The 21,952-nt window shown below is 61.4% G+C and overlaps 1 protein-coding gene across 1 annotated transcript in view; it reads left to right on the forward strand.

Annotated features, from left to right (window-relative positions):
* Nucleotides 1-2,165: 2,165 nt before the first annotated feature.
* The window catches only part of TTBK1 (tau tubulin kinase 1), a 32,078-nt gene continuing 12,291 nt past the window's right edge, over nt 2,166-21,952 (forward strand). The window contains exons 1-12 of the mRNA XM_062187500.1: nt 2,166-2,273; nt 7,978-8,125; nt 8,409-8,482; nt 8,682-8,822; nt 9,520-9,624; nt 9,959-10,024; nt 10,434-10,526; nt 10,622-10,747; nt 12,811-12,965; nt 14,798-15,029; nt 15,249-15,424; nt 16,612-17,173. Coding sequence (XP_062043484.1) covers nt 2,166-2,273; nt 7,978-8,125; nt 8,409-8,482; nt 8,682-8,822; nt 9,520-9,624; nt 9,959-10,024; nt 10,434-10,526; nt 10,622-10,747; nt 12,811-12,965; nt 14,798-15,029; nt 15,249-15,424; nt 16,612-17,173 — 1,986 coding nt within the window. The remainder of the gene's footprint in view (nt 2,274-7,977; nt 8,126-8,408; nt 8,483-8,681; nt 8,823-9,519; nt 9,625-9,958; nt 10,025-10,433; nt 10,527-10,621; nt 10,748-12,810; nt 12,966-14,797; nt 15,030-15,248; nt 15,425-16,611; nt 17,174-21,952) is intronic.

Here is a 21,952-nt window from a genome sequence, read left to right on the forward strand (position 1 = left end):
TATCGCTCACCTGTCTCAAGGATTCCCAACTCCCTGCTCTGATCCATCACCCCTCTTCCCTCCACTCCCCTCTGCCCCTTGCCACACTCCTTTCCACCGGTTCCTAGTACCTCTCATTGGTCTCCCTTACCTCTCCTTATCTGGGCTCCCAGATTCCCACACACACCTGGCACGCACCTTGCACAGGTACTCATCCTTACATTGCCATACCACAATGAGCCCCCGGTCGCTAGCTATGCAGCCCCTGCTGTCCGGCACACATCCACGCACATGTACACACACGCACACACATCACTGGCCCTGCATGCACGCTCGTGAAAGTGATGAATGGGAACCTCCTCCACATGCCCTCCCCCGGGCTGCGAACCCAGGGGCCTGAGGGGGTTGTTACGGGGCAGCTAGGGCTCTCCATGTGTGCACGGTCCTCTGAGGCAGACGGGGGAGGACAGGGAGAGGTAGATCTCCCTTTCCCCTCATGCCTGTTCCTTTGAGGTTTGCTCACCTCAGCACTGAAGCAGGACACACAGTTTCCTCACTGGTGCACAGAGTGTACCATCCCAGGCCTGGGTGGCCCGCAGAGGTCACCCTGTCTAACTCCTTCAGACCCCTCCCCACCAGGGCGATTGTTTCTTCTGGCCGCAGCCTATCTCCAACGCCCTGGTTCCGGAACCTCCATCCCCACCTCTCCCATCTTCCTGCCCTCCCAATCCCCTGGCTGTCCCCTACCCTGCTTCTTCAGCAGGAGGAGGGAAGAGCCCGAGTCACTGAAGTTGTGTGACTTGGAAGACACGGCTCAGCTTAGTCATTGTAAGACAGAGAAGCAGTGACAGGTGTCTCTCCCTGGTGAGACCTCTCACGCATGGCCCCCTGGCACACCAGGACCTTCACACCCCTCACTGCCCCTGGCTGAGAAGGTCTCCACACAGGAGCCCTGGGAAAGGAGCCCATCCCAAGGAAAGACAAGTGTAGCTTGTTCCCGCCCCATCCATAGATGGCATTAGTCACTTTGCTCCTCTCCTGCTTCCCTCCCCTCCCCAAGCCCCAGTCCCAAGTCCCTTCTGGCTGTGACCCACCAGGGTCGCTGTGCGTGTCAAAAACGTTGGGGGAAAGATCCTGGTTCGCAAGCCTGTCTTGGGTTGGCAGAGAGCTTGGAGAGTCATTGCCTCTTGCCTCTGTCCCACACACGTGCACATCTCAGACCCAGGCACAAAGACACACGCTCACCCAGGGAGGCGCAGGCAGAGAATCGCACACTTGCTTTGCCCTGTGTAACAAGTGCCTGGTTTTCCCAATCCTCACAGCTGGGACACTCTTTCTGGTAGCCAACTTCTACCCCTCCTAAGGCGACCAGAGCTGTGTGCCCTGTGGGCTCCTGAGCAGACCCGGAGGGGTATGGCCCAAGGCTGTGTCGCCCTGTGTCCACCCGGACCTGGAGCTCCCTGCCTTCTACTGGGCTGCTCCCACTTTCCTGCTCTTGCCAGCGCAGCCTGCTTCGGTGGTCATCCGGAATCCGTGTCTTCAGCCCATCACCTTGGGCTCACCCCACCGTGCTCATCCTCACTTCCCAAGCTCACGGCTGGCCGGCTGCCCCTCCTCCCTCAGCGCGGTCCTGGGGACTGAGGTGTAGCCTCCCACTTTCTCCCGTGCTCGATGACCAGGCCACTCTGCTGCGGGTCTCCCCAGCATCAGCCGCTGGTCCCTTTTCTCAGTGCCTCCGAAGCGCAGCTCCACGGACATTTCTTGGCAAAAGCAAAGTGTGGAGCCACGGGCCCCAGCTCATTCAGACTGGTCCCTACAGGCCCAGGCCTCCTACACTGAGGCGAGGTCCCTGTGCCAGGATGCCCTCCTGGTCTGCGCGTTCTCCCCACATTAGCTGGCACGTGTCTCTTTGGCAAATACCATCCCCACAGCCTGGGCATCCACTGTTCCCCATCCTCTTCATCAACATGTGTGCCTTGCTGCCGATTTCACATCTCCGGTTTGTGCACTGACCTCCAGCGGGGTGTTCCCACAGTAGTCCCCAGAGCATGGACCCAGAGAGGATGCAGGACACGAGAGTGGCACCCCAGGCCTCCAGGTCCCCACTCATGGTCCCTCTCCACCCCCCCCAGGTAGATGGCCCCCCCAGGGCAGGCCCTGCGGACACCCCTCCGTCCTGCCTGCGGATGCAGTGCCTAGCGGCTGTTCTTAAGGACGAAACCAACATGAGTGGGGGAGGGGAGCAAGCCGACATTCTGCCGGCCAACTACGTGGTCAAGGATCGCTGGAAGGTGGTGAGTGAGTGACCCGGCGGGGAGGGGGGGGAGGGGGAGGAGGCTACCTGGAGACCTCAGAGCGGTGAGTGCCCTCAGCGACCCTGCCTAGGAGGGAGGTGACTGAACTCCTTTGCATAGCGCTCCTAGGTCATTATTTTTGCCTGCACGTGTGGACGATCGCCCTCTCTCCAACTCCGCCCTCTCGCTTCGTCTCCCCGCTAGGTCGCGTTGGTCCGGCCCAGCCTGGAACAACTCCTGGTTGGATGTCTGGGCAGAGCTGCAGAGCCCCGCGTGGGGAGGAGGGCGGGTGGGGGAGGGGGCGGTTTCTCTGCCGGACCTTGGAGAAGAGCAGGGAATGAGCGTGTGTCCCTCCGCTTCCGCAGAGGACGCGAAGGCTTGCTTTTGGGGAAAGAGGCCCTGCAGGCGGCTCCCACCGCAGCCGCGCTCCGTCTTCTGCGCGCACCCTCCTCCCCTCACTGGTTCCTGCGGCAGGTGCACCACGCCGAGACTCCATCTCCCAGCGTGCCCTGCTCCTCCAGCCCAGGACTTCGGGCTGCTCAGCCTGCCGGGAGCCGTAGTCCGCCTCCTCGGGGAGGGGAGGGGATTTGGCCCTGGCAGGGAGGGGGAGCGTAAGGGTCTGGGGAACGGCTGCGTCTGGCGAGCAGGATCTGCTCTGTCAGCGCCCCCCCCCCCCCGCTTTCTCTTCGTCTCCTAAGGGCGCTCCGGTGTCCTCTTATCAGTACGGGGGCAGGACGATGTGGGGCGGCAGCGTGGGGAGAAGCAGAGCGAGAGCCTGCGGGGAGCCCAGAGGGCGGGAGGGAGGACGGCAGAGACCGGGTCTACACTGTGCGTGCGTGCGTGCGTGTGTGTCTGTGTGTGTGGTGTGTGGTGGCGCCTGCGCGCTCCCGCGTGCTGGGGCGAGGGGGTGGGGTGGAGTGGTGCGGGGATGGGGGAGGGTGGGGCCTGGGTGCAGGCGGGTCTCCATGGCAACTGCCTCCGGGCCGCGCAGGTCCCCTAGAGGTACAGGGAGAGAGGCAGAGGTGGTGGCGTTTTCAGATGGGCTGGGGGGCCGGCAGCGGATCGGGGTGGAGAAGAGGACACTCAGAGGGGAGCAGCTGTGCGTGTGCCAGAGGGGGGCTTCCTGAGAGGCAGAGTCAGGGGCGAGGAGCTGGGGGAGGAGCCAGGGCAGTGATAAAAGAAGGGTCTGGCACAGGGAGGAGAGTTCCCCCAACACCCCCCGCCCCGTCCCCGCCGGCTCTGGGAACGAGGGCTTAGATGCTGAAAGATTGGAAGCAGCATGACATTTGCACTGGAAAAGTGAGAAAACAGTGTTCACACACACACTGAGTTTAGGCTAGAACTTTCTTGTGCTTTCTGAGGGAGGGAGTGGGAGATGCGCGGGGGAGAAATGGCCAGTAGGCGCTGTTGGAGGGCAGGTGTGCAGCCTCTGCCAGGCCCTACCTGCTCCTTACCCACACCGCCCCCCCCTCCCCGGGGCAGCCAGAGAGGCACCAGACGCCTTCCTTCAGCCTGTGCCCAGGGAGGCGTGGGGCTTGGGAACCAAGAACAAGCTGCCCAGACCTGGCCTGTGGCTGCCAGAAAGTGAGGCTGTGGCACTAGGTCGGGTATTTAAAAACCGTAACGTGTTACCCCTGAGAAGTGCTTCTCAGAATGAGTGAGAACAGGAACCAACACTCATACGAAGTCCGCATTTGGTTTGAGCAGTCACTGTTGCCAGGTGTAGCATCTCAACAACGTAAGGGGTAAATACCGCATCACCCCGTTTTACAGGTGTGGAGACAGGCGCAGGGGTGAGGTACCGCCCAGTTCCCATGGTTGGTAGATGCACCAGGTCTGTCTGAGGGTCAGCACAGTCGCCAAGAGTCACCCCCTCCGAAAATCTGGATCATAGGGCGGAAGGAATCCTTGTGAGACCAACTCTGCATTTCCCAGGAGCTTTTGCTTTTGTAGAAACACAGAGCTTAAGCAGCTCACCCCAGGGCATCCAAGCTGAGCCCAGAGTCCAGGGCTGCTGCTTCCCATGCTGTCCTGGGGTGGTGATGTCCCCTCCAACTTCAGAAAGTCCTTCAGCAGGGCTTGGGGTCATGAAAGAACTTAGGAGAGGGGAGGAATGGGGGCTGGGCAGGGAGATGGAGAGACCATTGCTGTTCCTGGGCTCTGGGCTGCATTGCATCGTGGCCTTCATGGGCCTCCTCCTCTGTAATAAAGGACTGAAGGCTGTGGTTTGCAAGTTTTTCTCTTTGACCTAAAAGTTAATTTTTTTCTTTTCTGATTTTCTTAAGCTCTCATTGAGTTGTATTTCATAATTTTTATTTTCTATCTTTCTTTATATTTCTAAAAATATATTATTTGAAGGACAGAGAGAGAAATAAAGTTCTTCCATTTACTGGTACACTTCCCAAATGCTTGCGACAGCTGGGGCCGGTCCAGGCCAAAGGCCAGAGCTGAGAACTCCACCTGAGTCTCTCCACGTGGGTGGCAGAGATCCAAGCATTTGAGCTGTCACCGGGGTGTGCACCGGCAGGAAGCCGGAATCAGAAGCAGAGCCAGGACTCCAAACCAGGCATTTTGATGTGGGATGCAGGTGTCTTAACTGCTACGCCAAACACCTGCTCTATTTCCTTCTCATTGTAAAAGAAATTAAAACATTACATGAACCCCGAAAGTTTTCAGGGGCCTAGTCGGCCCTGGTGGTAGCATGCAGGCAGGAGAGGTGTTGGTGGAATGGATGGGTGCAGACACCCAGCTCCTACCCGGGGGAAGTTCTCTGTTGGGGGAGGGGGAAGTGATGACAAGAAAAGGACCAGGGCAGGAGAATTGGGCTCTGGGAATGAAGATGGCAGAGACACACCCTCAGGCACCTGGGGAGCTGGGAATAACTGTCACACATGCCTTGGCTGCTCCAGCCTGCCTCCCTGGGTGCCAGCATTTTGGAGCCTGGCAGATCTGAGCTTGGATCTCAGCACTCACACTTGTAATGCCAGTGTGGTCCAAGGCTCCTCTTACATTGTGGATGCTGTGGCCGTATGGGCTCTGTGTGCGATTGCCTGGGTTTAAAGGAAATGGCTTTTCTGTTTCACCGGCAGCGTGACCTGGAGCGACATACTGCGCCCGGGGCCTCTTTGTGCGCCCTGGGGAAACGGAGGCTCACCCGAGCTCCCTCTCCTGAGCTGCGCGGAGCCTGGGGCTTGGCTGACATGACCTCTGAGAACCACAACAGCCCCTGTTCCTGCCCCCTTGCCCCCTTCTGTGCGATTACACTCAGCATCCACCCGAGATTCTGAGATTCCATCTCTCATCCCAAAGATGGTGCCGCATTGCTTGCCTGTGGTCCGAGTGTGTCCCCTCCTGGTTTCTCCCTGTCGCCCTCCTTTCTGGACGCGGGAACCTCGCGCTGCCACCAACTTTCTGCTTTCCTTCCTTCCCCTCTCTTTCTGGAGAGGCTTCGGCTATAGCCTGTGTGAAACCCCAGTCCCCCAGCTCCATGCGGGGTTTCAACCACAGTTAAATGACTGTGGGGTCAAGTGCTGCGTAGATGTGAAGGGGAGGGCTCAGAAATGCAGGAGGCACAGGCTCCAAGTTCATCTGAGCCCTTGGTTCATCTGGGCCCCGAGTTCATCTGCTGCTGCTGGGTCCAGGCCCCTGGGAAACAATCAGGGCTCAGGGAGATGCGCAGAGGCAGGCAGCCCTGAAAGCAGCTCCTGAGAGGTGGGATCGAGCCGTCCTCTTTCTTTTCTTTTTTAATTAATTTATTTTTTTGACAGGCAGAGTTAGACAGTGAGAGAGAGAGAGAGACAGAGAAAGAGAGAGAAATTAATTTATTTTTTAAAGATTTATTTTAGGCCGGTGCCGTGGCTTAACAGGCTAATCCTCCGCCTTGTGGCGCCGGCACACCGGGTTCTAGTCCCGGTTGGGGCACCGGATTCTATCCCGGTTGCTCCTCTTCCAGCCCAGCTCTCTGCTATGGCCCGGGAAGGCAGTGGAGGATGGCCCAAGTGCTTGGGCCCTGCACCCCATGGGAGACCAGGATAAGCACCTGGCTCCTGGCTTCGGATCAGCACGATGTGCCGGCTGCAGCGGCCATTGGAGGGTGAACCAGCGGCAAAAAGGAAGACCCTTCTCTCTGTCTCTCTCTCTCTCACTATCCACTCTGCCTGTCAAAAAAATATATATATTTATTTTATTTATTTGAGAGGCCGAGTTACAGAGAGAGGGAGAATCAGAGAGAGAGGTCTTCCACCCGCTGGTTCACTCCCCAGATGTCCGAAATGGCTGGAGCTGCACCAATCCAAAGCCAAGAGCCCGGAGCTTCTTCCGAGTCTCCCATGGTTGCAGGGGCCCAAGGACTTGGACCATCTTCTACTGCTTTCCCAGGTGCATTAGCAGGGAGCTGGATCAGAAGTGGAGCAGCCAGGACTTGAACTGGTGCCCATATGGGATGCCGGCACTGCAGACAGAGGCTTAACCTACTACACTGTAGTGCTGGCCCCTCTTTTCTTAAGATTTATTTCTTATTTATTTAAAAGGCAGGGAGAAAAGGAGGAGGAACAGGAGGGGGAGAGAGAGAGAGAGAGAGAGAGAGAGAGATATCTTCCATCTGCTGATTACTCCCCAAATGGCCTCAAAGGCCAGGGCTGGGCCAGACCAAAGCCAGGAGCCAGGAGCCAGGAGCTTCTTCTGGGTCACCCATATGAGTGCAGGGGCCCAAGCACTTGAACCATCTGCCACTGCTTTCCCAGGTGCATTAGCAGGGAGCTGGACTGGAAGTGGAGCAGCCGGGACATGAATGGGCCTCATTTGGGATGTCAACGCTGCAGGCAGAGGCTTTACCCGCTATGCCACAATGCTGGCCCTGTCCTCTTTCTGAAACCAAACAAGTCCCCGCTTACAACTCAGCACCATCTCCCTGCCCCTCTGATGGAGCCAGCAGCCCCCTCACCCTCCAGGTTGCAAAGACTTTTAATCCCTGGCCATAACTCAGCTTTGCTCCTCCTGTGCAGTCGAGGGCTCCTCCACACCTCTCTCCCTGCCCGTTCCCACAGGCTGAGGGTGCCTGCGTTCAGATCGCCACTCCAATCTTCCCCAAAGCTCCTTCCCAGCACCGGGCCCCAAAGCAGGAGAGGCTCAGCCTGACTTTAAGCATCTGACCAGAGACCTAGACAGCCACGTGAGCCTCAGCAGTGGGCGTGAGCTGGGACGCCCACTGCTCGGCTCCCTTTCTGGAATAGTCTCTCCCGCTGCTGTCACCCCTCAGGACAAAGCAGTCCCCAGATGTGCTGGGGGTCAGCCCGCCCTGAGCCTGCGAGGCCCTGGAACTGGTTTTCCTTCTGGATGGAGGTGGCTCAGTGTAACCACGGGGTGGGATGAGTGCACGTGTTGTCGTTCGAGAGAAGAAAATGCCTGGGACAGTCCATTAGCTCTTCAGAATCTGGCACCGGGTCGTCCCCGTGTCTGCCTTGAGTCGCGGGTCTCTGCTCCTTCCCTGCCACTCGCTCTGAAATCTTCCCGAGCGCATGTGTGTGCGTGCAGGTGGCTGAGCTGTGTGTCTCAGGGCACTGATGGGGTGGGGGCAAGGAAAGGACCCCTGCAGTCCTCCCCGCCAGGGCCTCCGTTCCCGTCCAGGAAGGAAGAGCCCCAGCAGGCTGGCAGGAGGAGCTGTCCAGCCCCGGCTCTGAGCAGCCCCTCCCCTCCATCTCCACAGCTGAAAAAGATCGGGGGCGGGGGCTTTGGCGAGATCTACGAGGCCATGGACCTGCTGACCAGGGAGAACGTGGCCCTCAAGGTGGAGTCTGCCCAGCAGCCCAAACAGGTCCTCAAGATGGAGGTGGCTGTGCTCAAAAAGCTGCAAGGTGTGGGCCTGGGCTAGGGCAAGGAGGGTGGGAGAGATGCTGGAGCCGGGGGCTAGGAGGGCTGATGAGAGATGGAGCTGGGGGAGGAGGTGACAGAGCCAGCTGCTGAGGGGGCGGGTCGTGGGGAATGAGGGAGCCAGAGTCTGACAGATATGATGGGGCCAAGGGCAGGAGGAGGTGATGGGCGAGGCACCTGGGGGCCAGGACTGGGGCCCCAGGAATCAAGGCTCCCCAGGAGCCCATGTTGGGGTTGGTTTGGGAGACCCCTCTCTGTACCCCTCAGGGAAGGACCACGTGTGCAGGTTCATTGGCTGTGGCAGGAACGAGAAGTTTAACTACGTAGTGATGCAGCTTCAGGTGAGCCGCCTGACCCACACTCTCCGCCCTCACCCCCAAGAGCATGGGCTGTGACTGGGGAGGGGAGTGGGGAAGGGAGACTGCGGTTCCCGGGACGAGTGGAGCGTGGGCACAACCGTTTGGGGACGAGGCTGGGCGGAGCATCACGGTGAAGGAGGCTAGGATGGCAGCCGAGGCCGGACTGTGCCCCCCGCCCCAGGGCCGGAACCTGGCCGACCTGCGCCGCAGCCAGCCGAGAGGCACCTTCACCCTGAGCACCACGCTGCGGCTGGGCAAGCAGATCCTGGAGTCCATCGAGGCCATCCACTCCGTGGGCTTCCTGCACCGGGACATCAAGCCGGTGAGCATCGCCTCCTCTCTTCCTCTCCCCGCAGCGGTTGCGAGCGGACAGCCCCTCTCTCGGAGCCACGCCTCCTCCTCGCCCCAAGCCCCGCCTCCTCCTCGCCCCGCCTCCAGGGAGCGCACGCCCCTGATGCTCGCCCTGCCTCCGTTCTTTTCTGCAACCCTCAACCTCTGACCCCAGTAGCCCTTGACCCTCGCAGGTGAAGGGCTTGGGAGAGGGATGGACAGGTTGAGGGAAAGAGGCGGAGGGCCAGGGCTTGGCAGGGAGCTCCAAGGAGCTGAGTTTGTGGCCTCTTGGATCTTGGTGCTGGGAGAAAAAGTTCCCACTTACAGAGATAAGAGCTGAAGGCCAGAAAGGTTAGCAGAGCGGCGGGAACAGGGCAGATCTGCCGCCTTGTAGCACACCAGACCCCGCTGGCCCGTGGGGAGGGTCTAGGTTCAGGCCCCAGCTGGCTCACCGTTCCCTGGCTGTGCAGTCTCTCAGAACCCCTTCCCACTTTTGCCCTCTGCTTTCCTAACGGTGAAGTGAGAGAGCTGCAGAGACAGTGCCTGTCACGTCCGTGTGGGTGGGGGTGTGGGTGTGGGTGTGGGTGTGGTGTCTTCCTGTGTGTGAGGCTGTGTGAGCCGAGGGGCCCTCTCCTCGAGGTGGGCCAGGGGGTTGGAGCCCCTGGGGTTCACGGCTGCTGTCTCCACAGTCGAACTTTGCCATGGGCAGGCTGCCCTCCACCTACAGGAAGTGCTACATGCTGGACTTCGGGCTGGCCCGGCAGTATACCAACACCACGGGGGACGTCCGGCCCGTGAGTGCCACCACACCCCGGAGACCCAGAGTCCGCGCCGCCTCCCCTCCCCTGGGCCCCCAACTCTAGCATCCACACTCAGCTCGGCCCCTCCCTCAGCCTGGGCTCTGGGTGGGGTGGGGGTGGGGGGTGCCTTAGCCACAGCCAGCAGGCTCCATGCCAGAGGCAGGTATGGGACGGGGGTTGGGGATAGGGGGAGTCAGAGCGTGGGTCCTGGGTCTGCTCCCGGGCAGATCATCCTGAGAGTCGAGGCAGGGTCAAGGCAGGCAGAGCTGGGCTTGGCAGTGGCCAAGGAGGAGGGGTGAGGCTCCTGGCAACGCTCTCTCCTTTGCAGCCTCGGAATGTGGCGGGGTTTCGGGGGACCGTGCGCTACGCCTCAGTCAACGCGCACAAGAACCGGGTGAGTGGAGACCTGGGCTGAGGTGTGTGGGGGCTGCGTGGACGAGGTCAGGGTGGTGCATGCTGCAGGGGAGGGGGTACATGGGCAGCTGGGGTCAAGGAGGGGAGAGACAGGGCAGAGGCTGGAACCCGCCAGCTGGGATGGAAGAAGGCGCTGCCTCCGGGGTCTTCAGCTCGACTCTTCCTTTTCTTCTGGGTCCTTGTCCTTTCTGTTGTCACTGTGGGGTGAGAAACGGTAGACACACAGGATCCCAAGTGTGTTGGAGGGTGAGGGGCGGAGCTGTGGCACCCCCAGGGAGACCCCAGCTCTGTCTGGAGGGGCCTCCCTGACAAGTGACCGTGGGAGATGGGCAGCCCTCCATGCCCAGGGAAGGACCTGAGAGCGCGGCTGACTCCCTGCCTGCCCCCAGGAGATGGGCCGCCACGATGACCTGTGGTCCCTCTTCTACATGCTGGTGGAGTTTGCAGTGGGCCAGCTGCCCTGGCGGAAGATCAAGGACAAGGTGAGCCCCACCCAGCCGGTGTGTGTGTGTGTGGGGGGTGGCTGGGGGGACATAAAGGCAGCTGGGCTCCGTCTCCCTCGCCCTCCTGCCTGCAGGAGCAGGTGGGGATGATCAAGGAGAAGTACGAGCACCGGATGCTGCTCAAGCACATGCCCTCCGAGTTCCACCTCTTCCTTGACCACATCGCCAGCCTGGACTACTTCACCAAGCCCGACTACCAGGTGCCAGCCGCCGCCCCTGCCGCCCCTGCTCCCTGGACACCGCTGTGAGCCCGCGGCCTCTGGCAGTGCCCACTCATGCCCCAGGCCCCAGGGCCCTGCTGCCCTGCCCTGAGCATCTCCCCCTGGTCCTCTCATAGCTCTGTGCTCGTGTCAACAGTGGTCACAGCTGAACCTCAACAAGAGCCGGCCCTGTGCTCAGAGGTTTCCATGCATTAACTCATCAAAGCCTCCAAGGACCTAGCGCTTGACAAAGCCAAGGGCTTTCCAGTACTTTACCCCAAAACCCTGCAGGAGGCGCAAGGGGGTGGTGGTGGTGACTGTTCCCATTTCATAGATGTGGAAAATGAAGTTCCGTATCCTGGATGGGAGCAGGGGTGGGTCCGGGTGCAGTCTTGTGTCACTGGACAGCGGGGACACAGTCTGATAAATGGGGCATTAGGCGACTTCCTTGGTGTTGGCCATCACAGAGTGTAGCTACGCAAGCCTGCCTGGCGTGGCCCACTGCACGCCTAAGCTGCAACCTACGAGTATGGGACAAGCTGTTACTCCTGGTTGGTTCAGGCTCGGGGAAAATGATGCGATCACAAGGTGTGGTCAGCACGAGCCGTGGAGGCTGCTGTTGGGCAGGGAGCGCTTCTGTCTTTTTTATTAAGCAGGAGTGGGCTGTAAACAATGAGGGGAGTGTGGTATACCAACTGCATAAGCCTGGAACCTCCGCACTTCCGGGCACTGCTGGGCACTCTGTCTGGTGCATATAACCGCATTGCTGTGCTTGCACACGGTGGGGAGGTTCCTTTACACCAGCTTAACACCAACCTGGGAGTGACGTGCCCGGCTGTGCTGGGGTGGCTTTGACATCACGAGGTGATCGGAATGATGCAGCCCCATTAGAATCTTAGGGGACCACAGCGGAATGTCTGTGCAGCCTGTCGCGGACCAAAACCAAGTCCAGTTCTCTTTCTTTGTTTTTCTTCTATTTTTAAAGATTTATTTTATTTATTTGAAAGGCACAGTTACAGGGAGAGAGAGGGAGAGACAGAGAGAGAAAGAGATGTTCCATCCGCTGGTTCACTTCCCAGATGGCCACAATGGCTGGAGTTGGGCAAGGCTGAAGCCAGAAGCAAGGAGCTTATTTGGGTCTCCCATGTGGGCACAGAGGCCCAAGCACTTGGGCCATCTTCTGCTGCCTTCCCAGGTGCATTAGTAGAGAGCTGGATTGAAAGTGGAGCAGCCGGGACTCGAACTGGTCCCCCAGTGGGATGCCGGCATTGCAGGTGGTGGCTTTATCTGCCACGCCACAGTGTTGGCCCTCAGTACTCTTTCAAAGGCACCATCACTGCATCCTAGGGACCCACTATGTGCCGGGCATGGGGAGCACACAGTAGGCACCCAGTTAAGTGGATTCTGTCAGCAGAAAACCTACTGTGCACGCTGGAGAGGGCCAAGCTGGAAGTGGCCTCGTCTGGGGGCCTTCAGGGGATCAGTAGCTGCTTAGCACCCCCTGTACTCAGACCCCTCATTGCTGGCAGAGGTGGCCCCTGCTCCTGGCTCGGCCCCATGGGCTCCCTGAGGCCCGTGCTGGGCTGTGTGCAGGCTGCTAGGGACACAGGGTTGGCAGGTAGGCGTGTGAGTAGCTCACAGCAGTGCCTGTGCCCAGTGACCAGCGGGGAGAAGGGGAGACACGTGGGCGGCACGGGGGGGGGGCCTGAAGAGGAGGCAGCCTGTGCAGAGCAGGGCCCCACGCTGGGGGTGTGGGGGACTCCCCGCGGTTCAGGCAGCTGATGCTCCCGCCCAGATGGTGGCAGGCAGGGTAATCAGGAGACACATCTCAGAGAGTCCTGCCCCTCCCCCCTGCAAACCAAGATGATCATTTGCATGCTGATTTGCATACCATGTGCATGTTTTCATTTCAAATCAATGTGCCCTTCTCCTTCCAATGCCCCCTCTAGACTCCTCCCTTCCTAGAAAGCCCTCTCTTGCCCCTGTCATCCCCGCCACTCCTCCTTCCTCCTGGCTAGCCCCGGGGTCACCTCTCTGTGCTCCCACCACCCCGCCCCCTGCAGCTGATCATGTCGGTGTTCGAGAACAGCATGAAGGAGCGGGGCATCGCTGAGAACGAGGCCTTTGACTGGGAGAAGGCAGGCACCGACGCCCTCCTCTCCACAAGCACCTCCACCCCGCCCCAGCAGAACACCCGGCAGACGGCCGCCATGTTTGGGTGAGTCAAGGGGGTGGTGGGGGGTGGACAGCCGGTGGCCCCTGCCTGGAGCTGTCACCATCTCTTCCTGGACACACCACGCTTCTCTCCTGCTCTCGGTGCTCAACAGTGGAGTTCTGGAACTTGGGACAACACTGCCATGTGCACCCTCAGTCTGAGTACACAGGAGGCATCCTCATTTGGAGGAATTTTCTTTCTTTCTTTTTTAAAGATTTTATTTATTTGAAAAGTAGAGTTACATACAGTGAGAGGGAGAGACAGAGAGAGAGGTCTTCCATCTGCTGGTTCACTCCTCAAATGGCCGCAATGCTGGAACCGAGCCGATCTGGAGCCAGGAGCCAGGAGCTTCTTCCAGGTCTCTCACGTGGGTGCAGGAGCCCAAGGACTTGGGCCATCTTCTGCTTTCTCAGGCCACAGCAGAGGGCTGGATTGGAAGAGGAGCAGCCGGGACTAGAACCGGCACCCATATGGGATGCCGGCGCCACAGGCCAGGGCTTTAACCCGCAGCACCACAGCACCAGCCCCAGGAGTTTTTGATCCTAGGGAATCCTAAGTGGCGGTATCACCCGAGCCCACGGTTGATCTGGTGCTCATTGCTTATGTACAGGAGTGGAATGGGCATGTCTTGAGGCTCTGCCCTCGAAGTGCTCTCTGCACGTGCCAATCAATGGGTCAGCAATTGCAAAACCACTTGATGGGCACAGAGATGGAAGTGGCCCAGGGAGGGGCTGGAATGAGAGAAGCTGCCCACCCCCAACACCAGGAGCCAGCCAAGCAGAGAAGTGGGCGGGGGCTCCAGGACACTTTTTTTTTTTAAAAGAGTTATTTATTTGAAAGGCAGAGTTAGAGATGCAGAGGGAGAGAGAGAGAGACGTAGAGAGAGAGAGAGAGAGAGAGAGGGCTTCCATCTGCTGGTTCACTCCACAAATGGCCTCAATGGCCTGAGCTGGGCAAATCTAAAGTCAGGAGCCAGGAGCTTCTTCCAGGTCTCACGCAGGTGCAGGGCCCCAAGGACTTGGGCCATCTTCTACTGCTTTCCCAGGTGCATTAGCAGAGAACTGGATTGGAAGTGGAGCAGTCAGGACTCGTACCGGTCCCCCTGTGGGATGCCAGTACTGCAGGCGGTGGCTTTACCCGCTACACCACAGCGCCGGCCCCAGAACACATTTTTTGACAGAGGGTGAGGGAGAGACAGAGGAACAGAAAGGGGGAGATCGTCCATCCGTGGTGCACTCCCCAGATGCCTCAACAGTTGTTCCAGGCTGAAGCCAGGAGCCCGGAACTCTGCCTCCTGTGTGCAGGTGCCCAAGTACTGGGGCCAACCTCCACTGCTTTCCCAGGCACATTAGGAGGGAGCTGGATCACAAGTGGAGCAGCTGGGACTTGAACCTGCACTGGTAGGGGATGCTGGTGCTGCAGGCGGTGGCTTAGCCCGGTGCGCCACAGCGCCGGCCCCTCCAGTGCAGTTAGCAGGGAGATCCCACACTTCATTGTGCTGGCGATGCTCAGGAAATGCCAGAGCAGCCCCTTCTAGATCCACCCCTGGGTCTGAGGGAAGCCCGGCAGTGGACGCCAATGGAAATCTGCCAGGACTTTGAAAACCAGTAGCATTTCCTATCTAAATAGAGCTGGGTGGGTGCTCGGCCCAGCAGCCACCTCTTCTCACAGCTGGGGGGTGGTCTGGCTTCAGAGGCTTTGATGGACCCAGGGACACCCCCACCCCTGCCAGGGCCACCTTGGTGCCTACTCCTGTGGGTGGTCCCCAGGCCCGTGTGGCAGGAGGAGAGAACACCTCTGCCAGTCTGGTTCACGCCCCCGCCTGGCCTCTCCAGGGTGGTCAACGTGACGCCAGTGCCTGGAGACCTGCTGCGGGAGAACACGGAGGACGTGCTGCAGGGCGAGCACCTGAGTGACCAGGAGAACGCACCCCCGATCCTGCCGGGGAGGGCCCCTGAGGGGCTGGGCCCCAGCCCCCACCTTGTCCCCCACCCCGGGGGTCCTGAGGCTGAAGTCTGGGAGGAGACAGATGTCAACCGGAACAAACTCCGGATCAACATCGGCAAAGTAGGGCCCCGCCCCCTCCCCCCTCCCACCCCTGTCCTCAGGCCCCACCCACTTCTCCGAGGTGCCGGCTCCCTGCTGTCTGTGTACCTGCTCTGCCTGCGTTTCGGGTCCCCTCCAGCACCCCGGCTTTGCCCCAAGCTCAGATCATGCTTGTCCCCGTGTCCCCCCACCCACCTCTGCCATGTGGGCTCCAGCTCATGGGGCTCCCCTCTTCTGCAGACCCCCTGTGTGGAGGAGGAGCAGAGCCGAGGTGTGGGGGTCCCCAGCTCCCCGGTGCGTGCCCCCCCGGAATCCCCAACAACCCCAGTCCGCTCCCTGCGCTACCGGAGAGTCAACAGCCCCGAGTCAGAGCGACTGTCTACAGCGGATGGCAGGGCGGAGCTACACGAGAGAAGGTAGTTTCTTGGGCTGGGGCGGGACCAGAGACCCTGTGGTCCCTTCTGCCTTCACGTGGCCGGTCTGAAGGAAAGGCCAGGTGGGAGGCGAAGGTGGGGGCAGAGGGCAGTGCTTGGCCTAGGGCCAGCCTCAGTTGGAGCTCCAGATCAAGCCGGAAATGGTCGGGACTGAGGGGCAAGTTGGAGGAGAGGGCTTCTGGGTCCGTGCAGCCACAACGGAGCAGGAGTCAGGCCTCTGTGGCTCCCACGGGGGTTGCCCTGGCATTGGGGAGAAGACACATCTCCCTGGTAGCAGCCCCCGCCCTCCGCACACCCTGCCTCGGGGCTGGGACCACCCCAGGTGAGGAGCTCTGGAAGCTCAAGGTGATGACGAATGAGGTGTCCTGTATCATGTCAGTGCTCTGGAGCCAAAAGGAGAGAGGGGGTAGTCCCTGCCGGGCACAGCTCAGTCTCTGGGAGACAGATACGGACACTGACCTAGGGGGAGGGGCCTAGTGAGCCCTGGGGGAGGCTGCATTACCCCCCAGGCAGGACAGGCAGGTGGCATCTGCGGCTGGGTGGAGGGGGGTGTGTTGGGGGACGGCCCGTGTGCAGAGGCCAGCACATGGGGTGGCACAGAGATGTGGCAGTGTTGGCAATTGGGGGAAAGTGAGTGAGTGAGTGGGTGATGGGTCTGTGAAGGTGAGCAGAAAAGCCGGCCCAAGCCTTCGGTGCCAGACCAAGAAACTATGCTTGGGCTGAGGAGCCGCTGGAGTTTGTTAGCTGGTGCCAACGCAGGCCATCCCCGGGGAGAGAGCCCTGCCAGGAAGCCCTGCCAGGAGGGTGGCCATACAAGCGGCTGGAGAGCCAGCTGCAAACCCCAGGACTCCTAAGACAGCTGGAGGGAGCCGCTGACCAGGGTGAGCACGGGAGGAGTGAGGACAGAGTTGGTTTAAGGAAAACCAGGCTCCCTGGTCGGCCCCAGGGCACAGGGCCTGGAGTTTAGGCTCTGCGTGTTTGTTTTCCGGAAGCCAGTAAACTTTCAGGAGCATTTGTAGAGTGAATGAGAGAGGGAAGGAAGTGTTCCCAGGAAATGAGGTTGGAGGGTGACAGCCAGGCCCAGGGAGGGGGTGCCCTGGTCAGGAGGCTGCGGGAGGTACCCTCCACCTGCCACCAGCGCTGAGCACCGCCTGGGGCTGGCCTTGCAGGTCGCGGATGGATCTGCCCGGCTCGCCCTCGCGCCAGGCCTGCTCCTCGCAGCCGGCCCAGATGCTGTCGGTGGACACGGGCCACGCCGACCGGCAGGCCAGCGGCCGCGTGGACGTGTCGGCCTCCGTGGAGCAGGAAGCTCTGAGCAACGCCTTCCGTTCGGTGCCACTGGCTGAGGAGGAGGACTTCGACAGCAAGGAGTGGGTCATCATTGACAAGGAGACCGAGCTCAAGGACTTCCCGCCGGGCGCCGAGCCCAGCACGTCCGGCACCACGGACGAGGAGCCCGAGGAGCTGCGGCCCCTGCCGGAGGAGGGCGAGGAGCGGCGGCGGCCGGGGACAGAGTCCGCCGGCCGGCCCCGGGGACGCGGCGTGCAGACGCTGGCCCAGGAGGACCTGCGGCACATGCCGCCCCAGCCCCCGCCGCCCCAGCTGAGCCAGGCCGAAGGCCGGTCGGAGACCTCACAGCCCCCCACGCCCGGCAGCCCTTCCCACTCGCCCCTGCACTCGGGACCCCGCCCTCGCCGGAGAGAGTCGGACCCCACAGGCCCTCAGAGACAGGTAAGCGTGGGCTCGCACCCCACTCCCCATCCCAGACACCCAGAGTCCTGGCAAGTAGCCTGGAGCGCCCCGTGCGTGCCCACGTGCCGGCGGAGGACAGGCTGAGGGATCCAAGCCACGCCCAGGGGCAGGCCACGCCTCCTGAGGAAGTGCGCTCCAAGGGCGGAGCTGAGCTGTGCAGCCAGGTGACAAAACATGAGGCAGGCCTCCAGTGCCAGGGGGATCGGGTGTGCAAGGGCACAGAGTGGCAGGCCGAAAGCAGGGCTCGAGGCAGCCCGTGGGGAAGGTCCCCGGGCCCCATCACCGAGGGCCTTGAGGCTGTGCCGAGGGCTTGGGGCTTGTTGCTGAAGGCTTGGTGACTTAAAAAGGGCTGCGACATGATGACACTGGTACTTTTGAATGGTCCCTTGGGTTGCCTTGTGGGAAATGGAGTGACCTAGAAGCAGGCGGTGGCTTAGGCCGGGGAGGGGCCTGTGGACACGGGACAAGAGGTGTCGGGGAGAGGCTGGGAGGGCTGTGCGGCAGTAGGGGTGGGGGCGGGGGGTGTCACTGCTGCCCATGCTCTGGTCTGGCAGTGACACCGTCCTGAGCGGCTCCGAAGGGAACGGAACATGCATTCTGATTTGCAAACCAGGACCTCAGGGTACCTGGTAGAGACCCGCAAGGAGCCTCCAAGGCTCACGAGAGAGCTCTTGGCTGGAGATGCGAATCTGGGGGTTTTGGAAATCATGGGATTGGGCAGTGTCATGGAGAAGGACTGCAGGGTGAGGAGGCCCCAGAGGAGGGCAGAAGCTGGGAGCCGGTGGAGACATCAGGGAAGGAGAGGGCTGAACCGGAAGTGGTTCCGAGCATCAGGGCTGGCTCTATGGAGGGTGGGAGCTATGAGAGCCCGGGTGGAGCTGCGAGTGGGCCCAGGGATGGCGTGGGGCCAGCTGGGCTGCAGTGGCATGCGTTCACGTGGGGGTCCCTGGGGACGAGGCTGCAAGGGCGGGAGGGGCCCCGAGGGTGGCTGGGTCTCACACATCAGGCTGAGGGGCTGGGGGCACAGCTCCTGGTGTTTTGGTTACTTTCCTCTGACAAGGACAGGCAGAGAGCCACTGGCACAGCTGGGCGTCTCTCTGTGGGGTGGAGGCCGACCTTTGACCTGGGAAGTGGATGTTCACTCTTGCACCATGTGCTCAATGGGACCCACGATCCCTCAGAGGGGCTGGGGAGGGCCTCAGGGGCGACGTGGGGAGGGGTCCAGGGCTGTGCCGCATTCCTCCTGGTGGGGCACCTGGGAGGTGCCCAGGCGCAGGGCTGGAGGGCGGTGGCGCTGCTGGCTCGGACCGGCAGGCCGGCCTGGGAGGCCGCGCTGGCCTGGGCAGGAGGGTATCGAGGTCCCGTCCTGCAGGAAGTCCTCCAGAAGGGACTGCTAGGCTGTGGCCCCGACGAGCGTACACCTTGGCTTTGTCCTGACACTAGAAATTGGGGGGCTCAAAACATGGGGGCTCCAAAGCTCCCCCAACGAGGTCCTTGCTGACCGGAACTGGTGGCTCAGGCCTGGGAGTGGGGCGCTGGCCGGACTGTGCTGTGACCTGGTCGCGGCTCCCACTGCCACGGGCCCCTGAGAAACAGGAGGAGGTGCCGTGTCTGTGTGGGTGCCTGGCGTTCCTCTCCTCCATTCACTGCAGAGGCCTAGGTTCCGGACCCAGCTCTGCCCGCCCCTTCCGGTGACCGGGCCGAGAGGGCGGGATCTGAGCGGTGCCTGGGGTTTTCCTTGTGGTTCCTCCCTGTGTCCCACAGCTGTGCTCACACTGGGGAATTCTGCCGCGGAGCGAGGCTGGGGGAGGTGCGGGCGGGCACAGGCACCTCAGCCTCCACGGGCTCAGGTGCTGTCAGGAACGTGCACAGGGCAGGTGAATCCCATGTGCCTGGGGCCTCCGCTCCCCCGTGGACGACAGCGAGGCCATCAGTATTTGATGGCTGTGTGCCTCGCAGGAGCTCTGGCGTGGCTACAGTTGTGCCCACGTGCGCACAGGTGCACCGTCACTGCGTCCATCTGGTGTGCAGTGGGAGTGCACGTGCGCGGGGCACCACAGAAGCCTAGGACGCTCACGCTGGAAGAGTGATAACGAGAGTTAGAATCCTAATGGCCGCAATCTCAGAGCTAGCCCTTCCGGCCTTTGGTCCGTACCACTTTCCTAAGCACGCTCATATTCTCCGTGTGTGTTCCTCACAACACCGCGATCCCCAGGCAGTCCTGATGTAGAAGGTGAAGAACAAAGGCTCAGAGAGGCTCAGTTTCCAGCCCAGGGAGCCCAGCTGGCTGCTAAGTGGTAGAGCCGGGACTTGAACCCAGGCAGCTGGTTCCAGGGTCTGGAACACTCAGTCCGAGGCCTGTGTGTTTACCAGGAGCGGATGGCTTGTGCAGGGTCAGTGGGAGCCTGGAGCTCATGCAGATGCCCCGGCACACCTGCTGGCTGGCCTGTGTCAGCAGGGATGACCCTGGTCGTGTCGGCATGCGTGCGTCGTGCAGGGGAACATGTGGGCGTGCCGCGTTCTGCTGGGTATTTCAAGACAGCAGCTGAAGCCCTTCCTTCCTCAGGGGCAGGGGAGAAGGAGGGCGAGGTGGACTGGCATATTTCCCCCTGTCTTTTTTGGGACTGGCCCGAAGGCAGAACCAAGAGCAGCCTGGGTGGAGGTGGGAGCTCCAAGACCCGGCTGCGCGGTGCCCTCTGTTTGTGGGATTGAGGGGAAGCCTGGAAGGGCACCCCCTTGCCTCCCTTTTGCGAGGAATCCCTCCCAGACCCGGCTCAATCTGCTCCGTGTCTGATGTGTGAACTTCCTTGCGACAGCAGTCATTAAACGTAGGCACCTGCCATTCTGTCACCTCCACCTCGGGGAGCAGGCCTGGCGTTTGAGCATCTGTTCTTCCATGTGCACAGTGTGACACTTCAAAGTGTCTCCCCTACACACAGCTGCTTTCTTCTCCAGGGGACCTAAGGGCTGAGAAAGCCCGTGCAGAGGGGTGGGCAGGCAAGGGCGTGCCGTTCGGGGGAGGGCTGCTCGCCATCCTGCGCGGGTGTCCCTGGCTGACAGCACAGCAGGTCAGCAGTCTCTGGGGGCCACAGCCATTGGCCTGGCTGCCACCGGGCCATCTCCCTGCCACGTGCTGGGCAGCGTGCTAGGGGCTGGGGACAAAGATGACTAAGGCTTCATTCACAGTCCTGCCTGTCCAGCCGAGACGGCTGCAGTGGGGAGACAAGGCTGTGGTACTGGCTGTCTGCTCTAGGCCAGCCGGGAGCTGGGAGCCCACGGGGGGAGCAGGGGTGGGCTTGAGGACAAGGGGGTGACCGCAAGTGGCGCCTGCCTGCCTGCAGGGGTTTAGTGCCAGCCTGGAGCCGCCCCCGGCTGCTGACCAGACTCTGGCTGGGGCATCAAACTCTGGCCTCCCACGTGTGCTGTGAGTGGGGGCTCTGGGCAGCTCTGGGCACCTCTGTCTCTCCAGGTGGCCCCAGACCCCTTGGGGCAGAGCAGACTGCTAGGCATGCTCCTAGACTTGGCCAGAACCAAGTGGAAAGGGAAAGCGAGGTGGGAATGTTAGAAGGTTAGAATGTTCTCTCCCCGCACTCCCCTGGAGGCTCCGTGCCCAGTCCTTTGCACCCGCCGTGTGACATCAGCACGAGACGCTGGAGCTCAGCATCCCAGGCCCATCCAAGAGCTGGTCCTGCCGGTCCTCACTGCCACACTAAGCACCTGGCCCCTGACCCAGAGGTCAGGGTGCGGAAGGTCTCCTGACGCCCAGCCCTGCCAAAGGAGAGCCACTTTGGATAAGTGACTTAGTCCCACCCTCCCCCTTTCCCCCATCTGGAAGAGGGATGCACAGGCGGCTAAAACAGCTCACAGCAGCGCAGCATTGCCTCTCCCCCGCAGGCACTGTCCCCAGCGCTCTGTGCCTCCTGGCACTGCAATGTCATGACCACATTTTACAGAACGAAAGACCGAGGCAGGGAGGCAGGCACTTGAGTTCTCCAGGCAACAAGTGGTGGAGCTGGGATTCAAGCAAGAGTCAGGCTCCAGAGTCTGACCGTGGTCACCGGCTGCCATGGCCAGAGTATGCAGGAAGTGTTCAGGAGGCCTCAAGAGGATCCTGGCGCCTACCTGGAGAGACAGGCGGCACTCAGCTGCCCACACTTGGCGACTGCGCGGTGGCAGAGCCGCCTTCCTGGGGTGGGGGCGGGTGTCCTGTAGCCCGGAGTGAGCCTGAGGTGGGAGTAAGCCGGGAAGGCTTCCCTGAGGAGGTGAGTGGCCAAGGTCTCCTCCAGGAGACCTCGGTGTGAGAAGTGCCCAGCAGGAGGAGGAGGAGGGGGAGGGGCGCCGCAGCGGCGCCCAGGGTCGGAGGCAGGACCTCAGTGGGACGCCGGCGCCGCAGGGGCTGTGCGCGGTGGGTGGCCCCCGAGACGGAGCTGTCCAGTCTGTGCCTGACGCCTCTTTTCCCTCCACTCTCTTGGTCTCTTTCAGTTGGAGGAGGACAGACTCTCGGGGCACTCCCTCCCGCGGTACAGCCCCCTGCGACGACTGGCGTCCTCCGTGTTCTCCTCCTCCACGCTGGAGACGGAGCATTACCCGCACCCCGGCGGCGGCGGCTCCTCCGGTTCCCTCATTCAGCGCAGCCGCTCGGCCGAGAGCAGCCCGGTGCGCGCGCCCCACCGGCGCCACGCGCCCCTGGCCGCCGGCAACCACAGACTCGTGCCCTCGGTGCTCCGCATCTCGCGGTCCCAGCTGCAGCAGGTGTGG

Source organism: Lepus europaeus, chromosome 3 (assembly GCF_033115175.1).
Source record: "Lepus europaeus isolate LE1 chromosome 3, mLepTim1.pri, whole genome shotgun sequence".
NCBI classification, from domain to species: domain Eukaryota; kingdom Metazoa; phylum Chordata; class Mammalia; order Lagomorpha; family Leporidae; genus Lepus; species Lepus europaeus.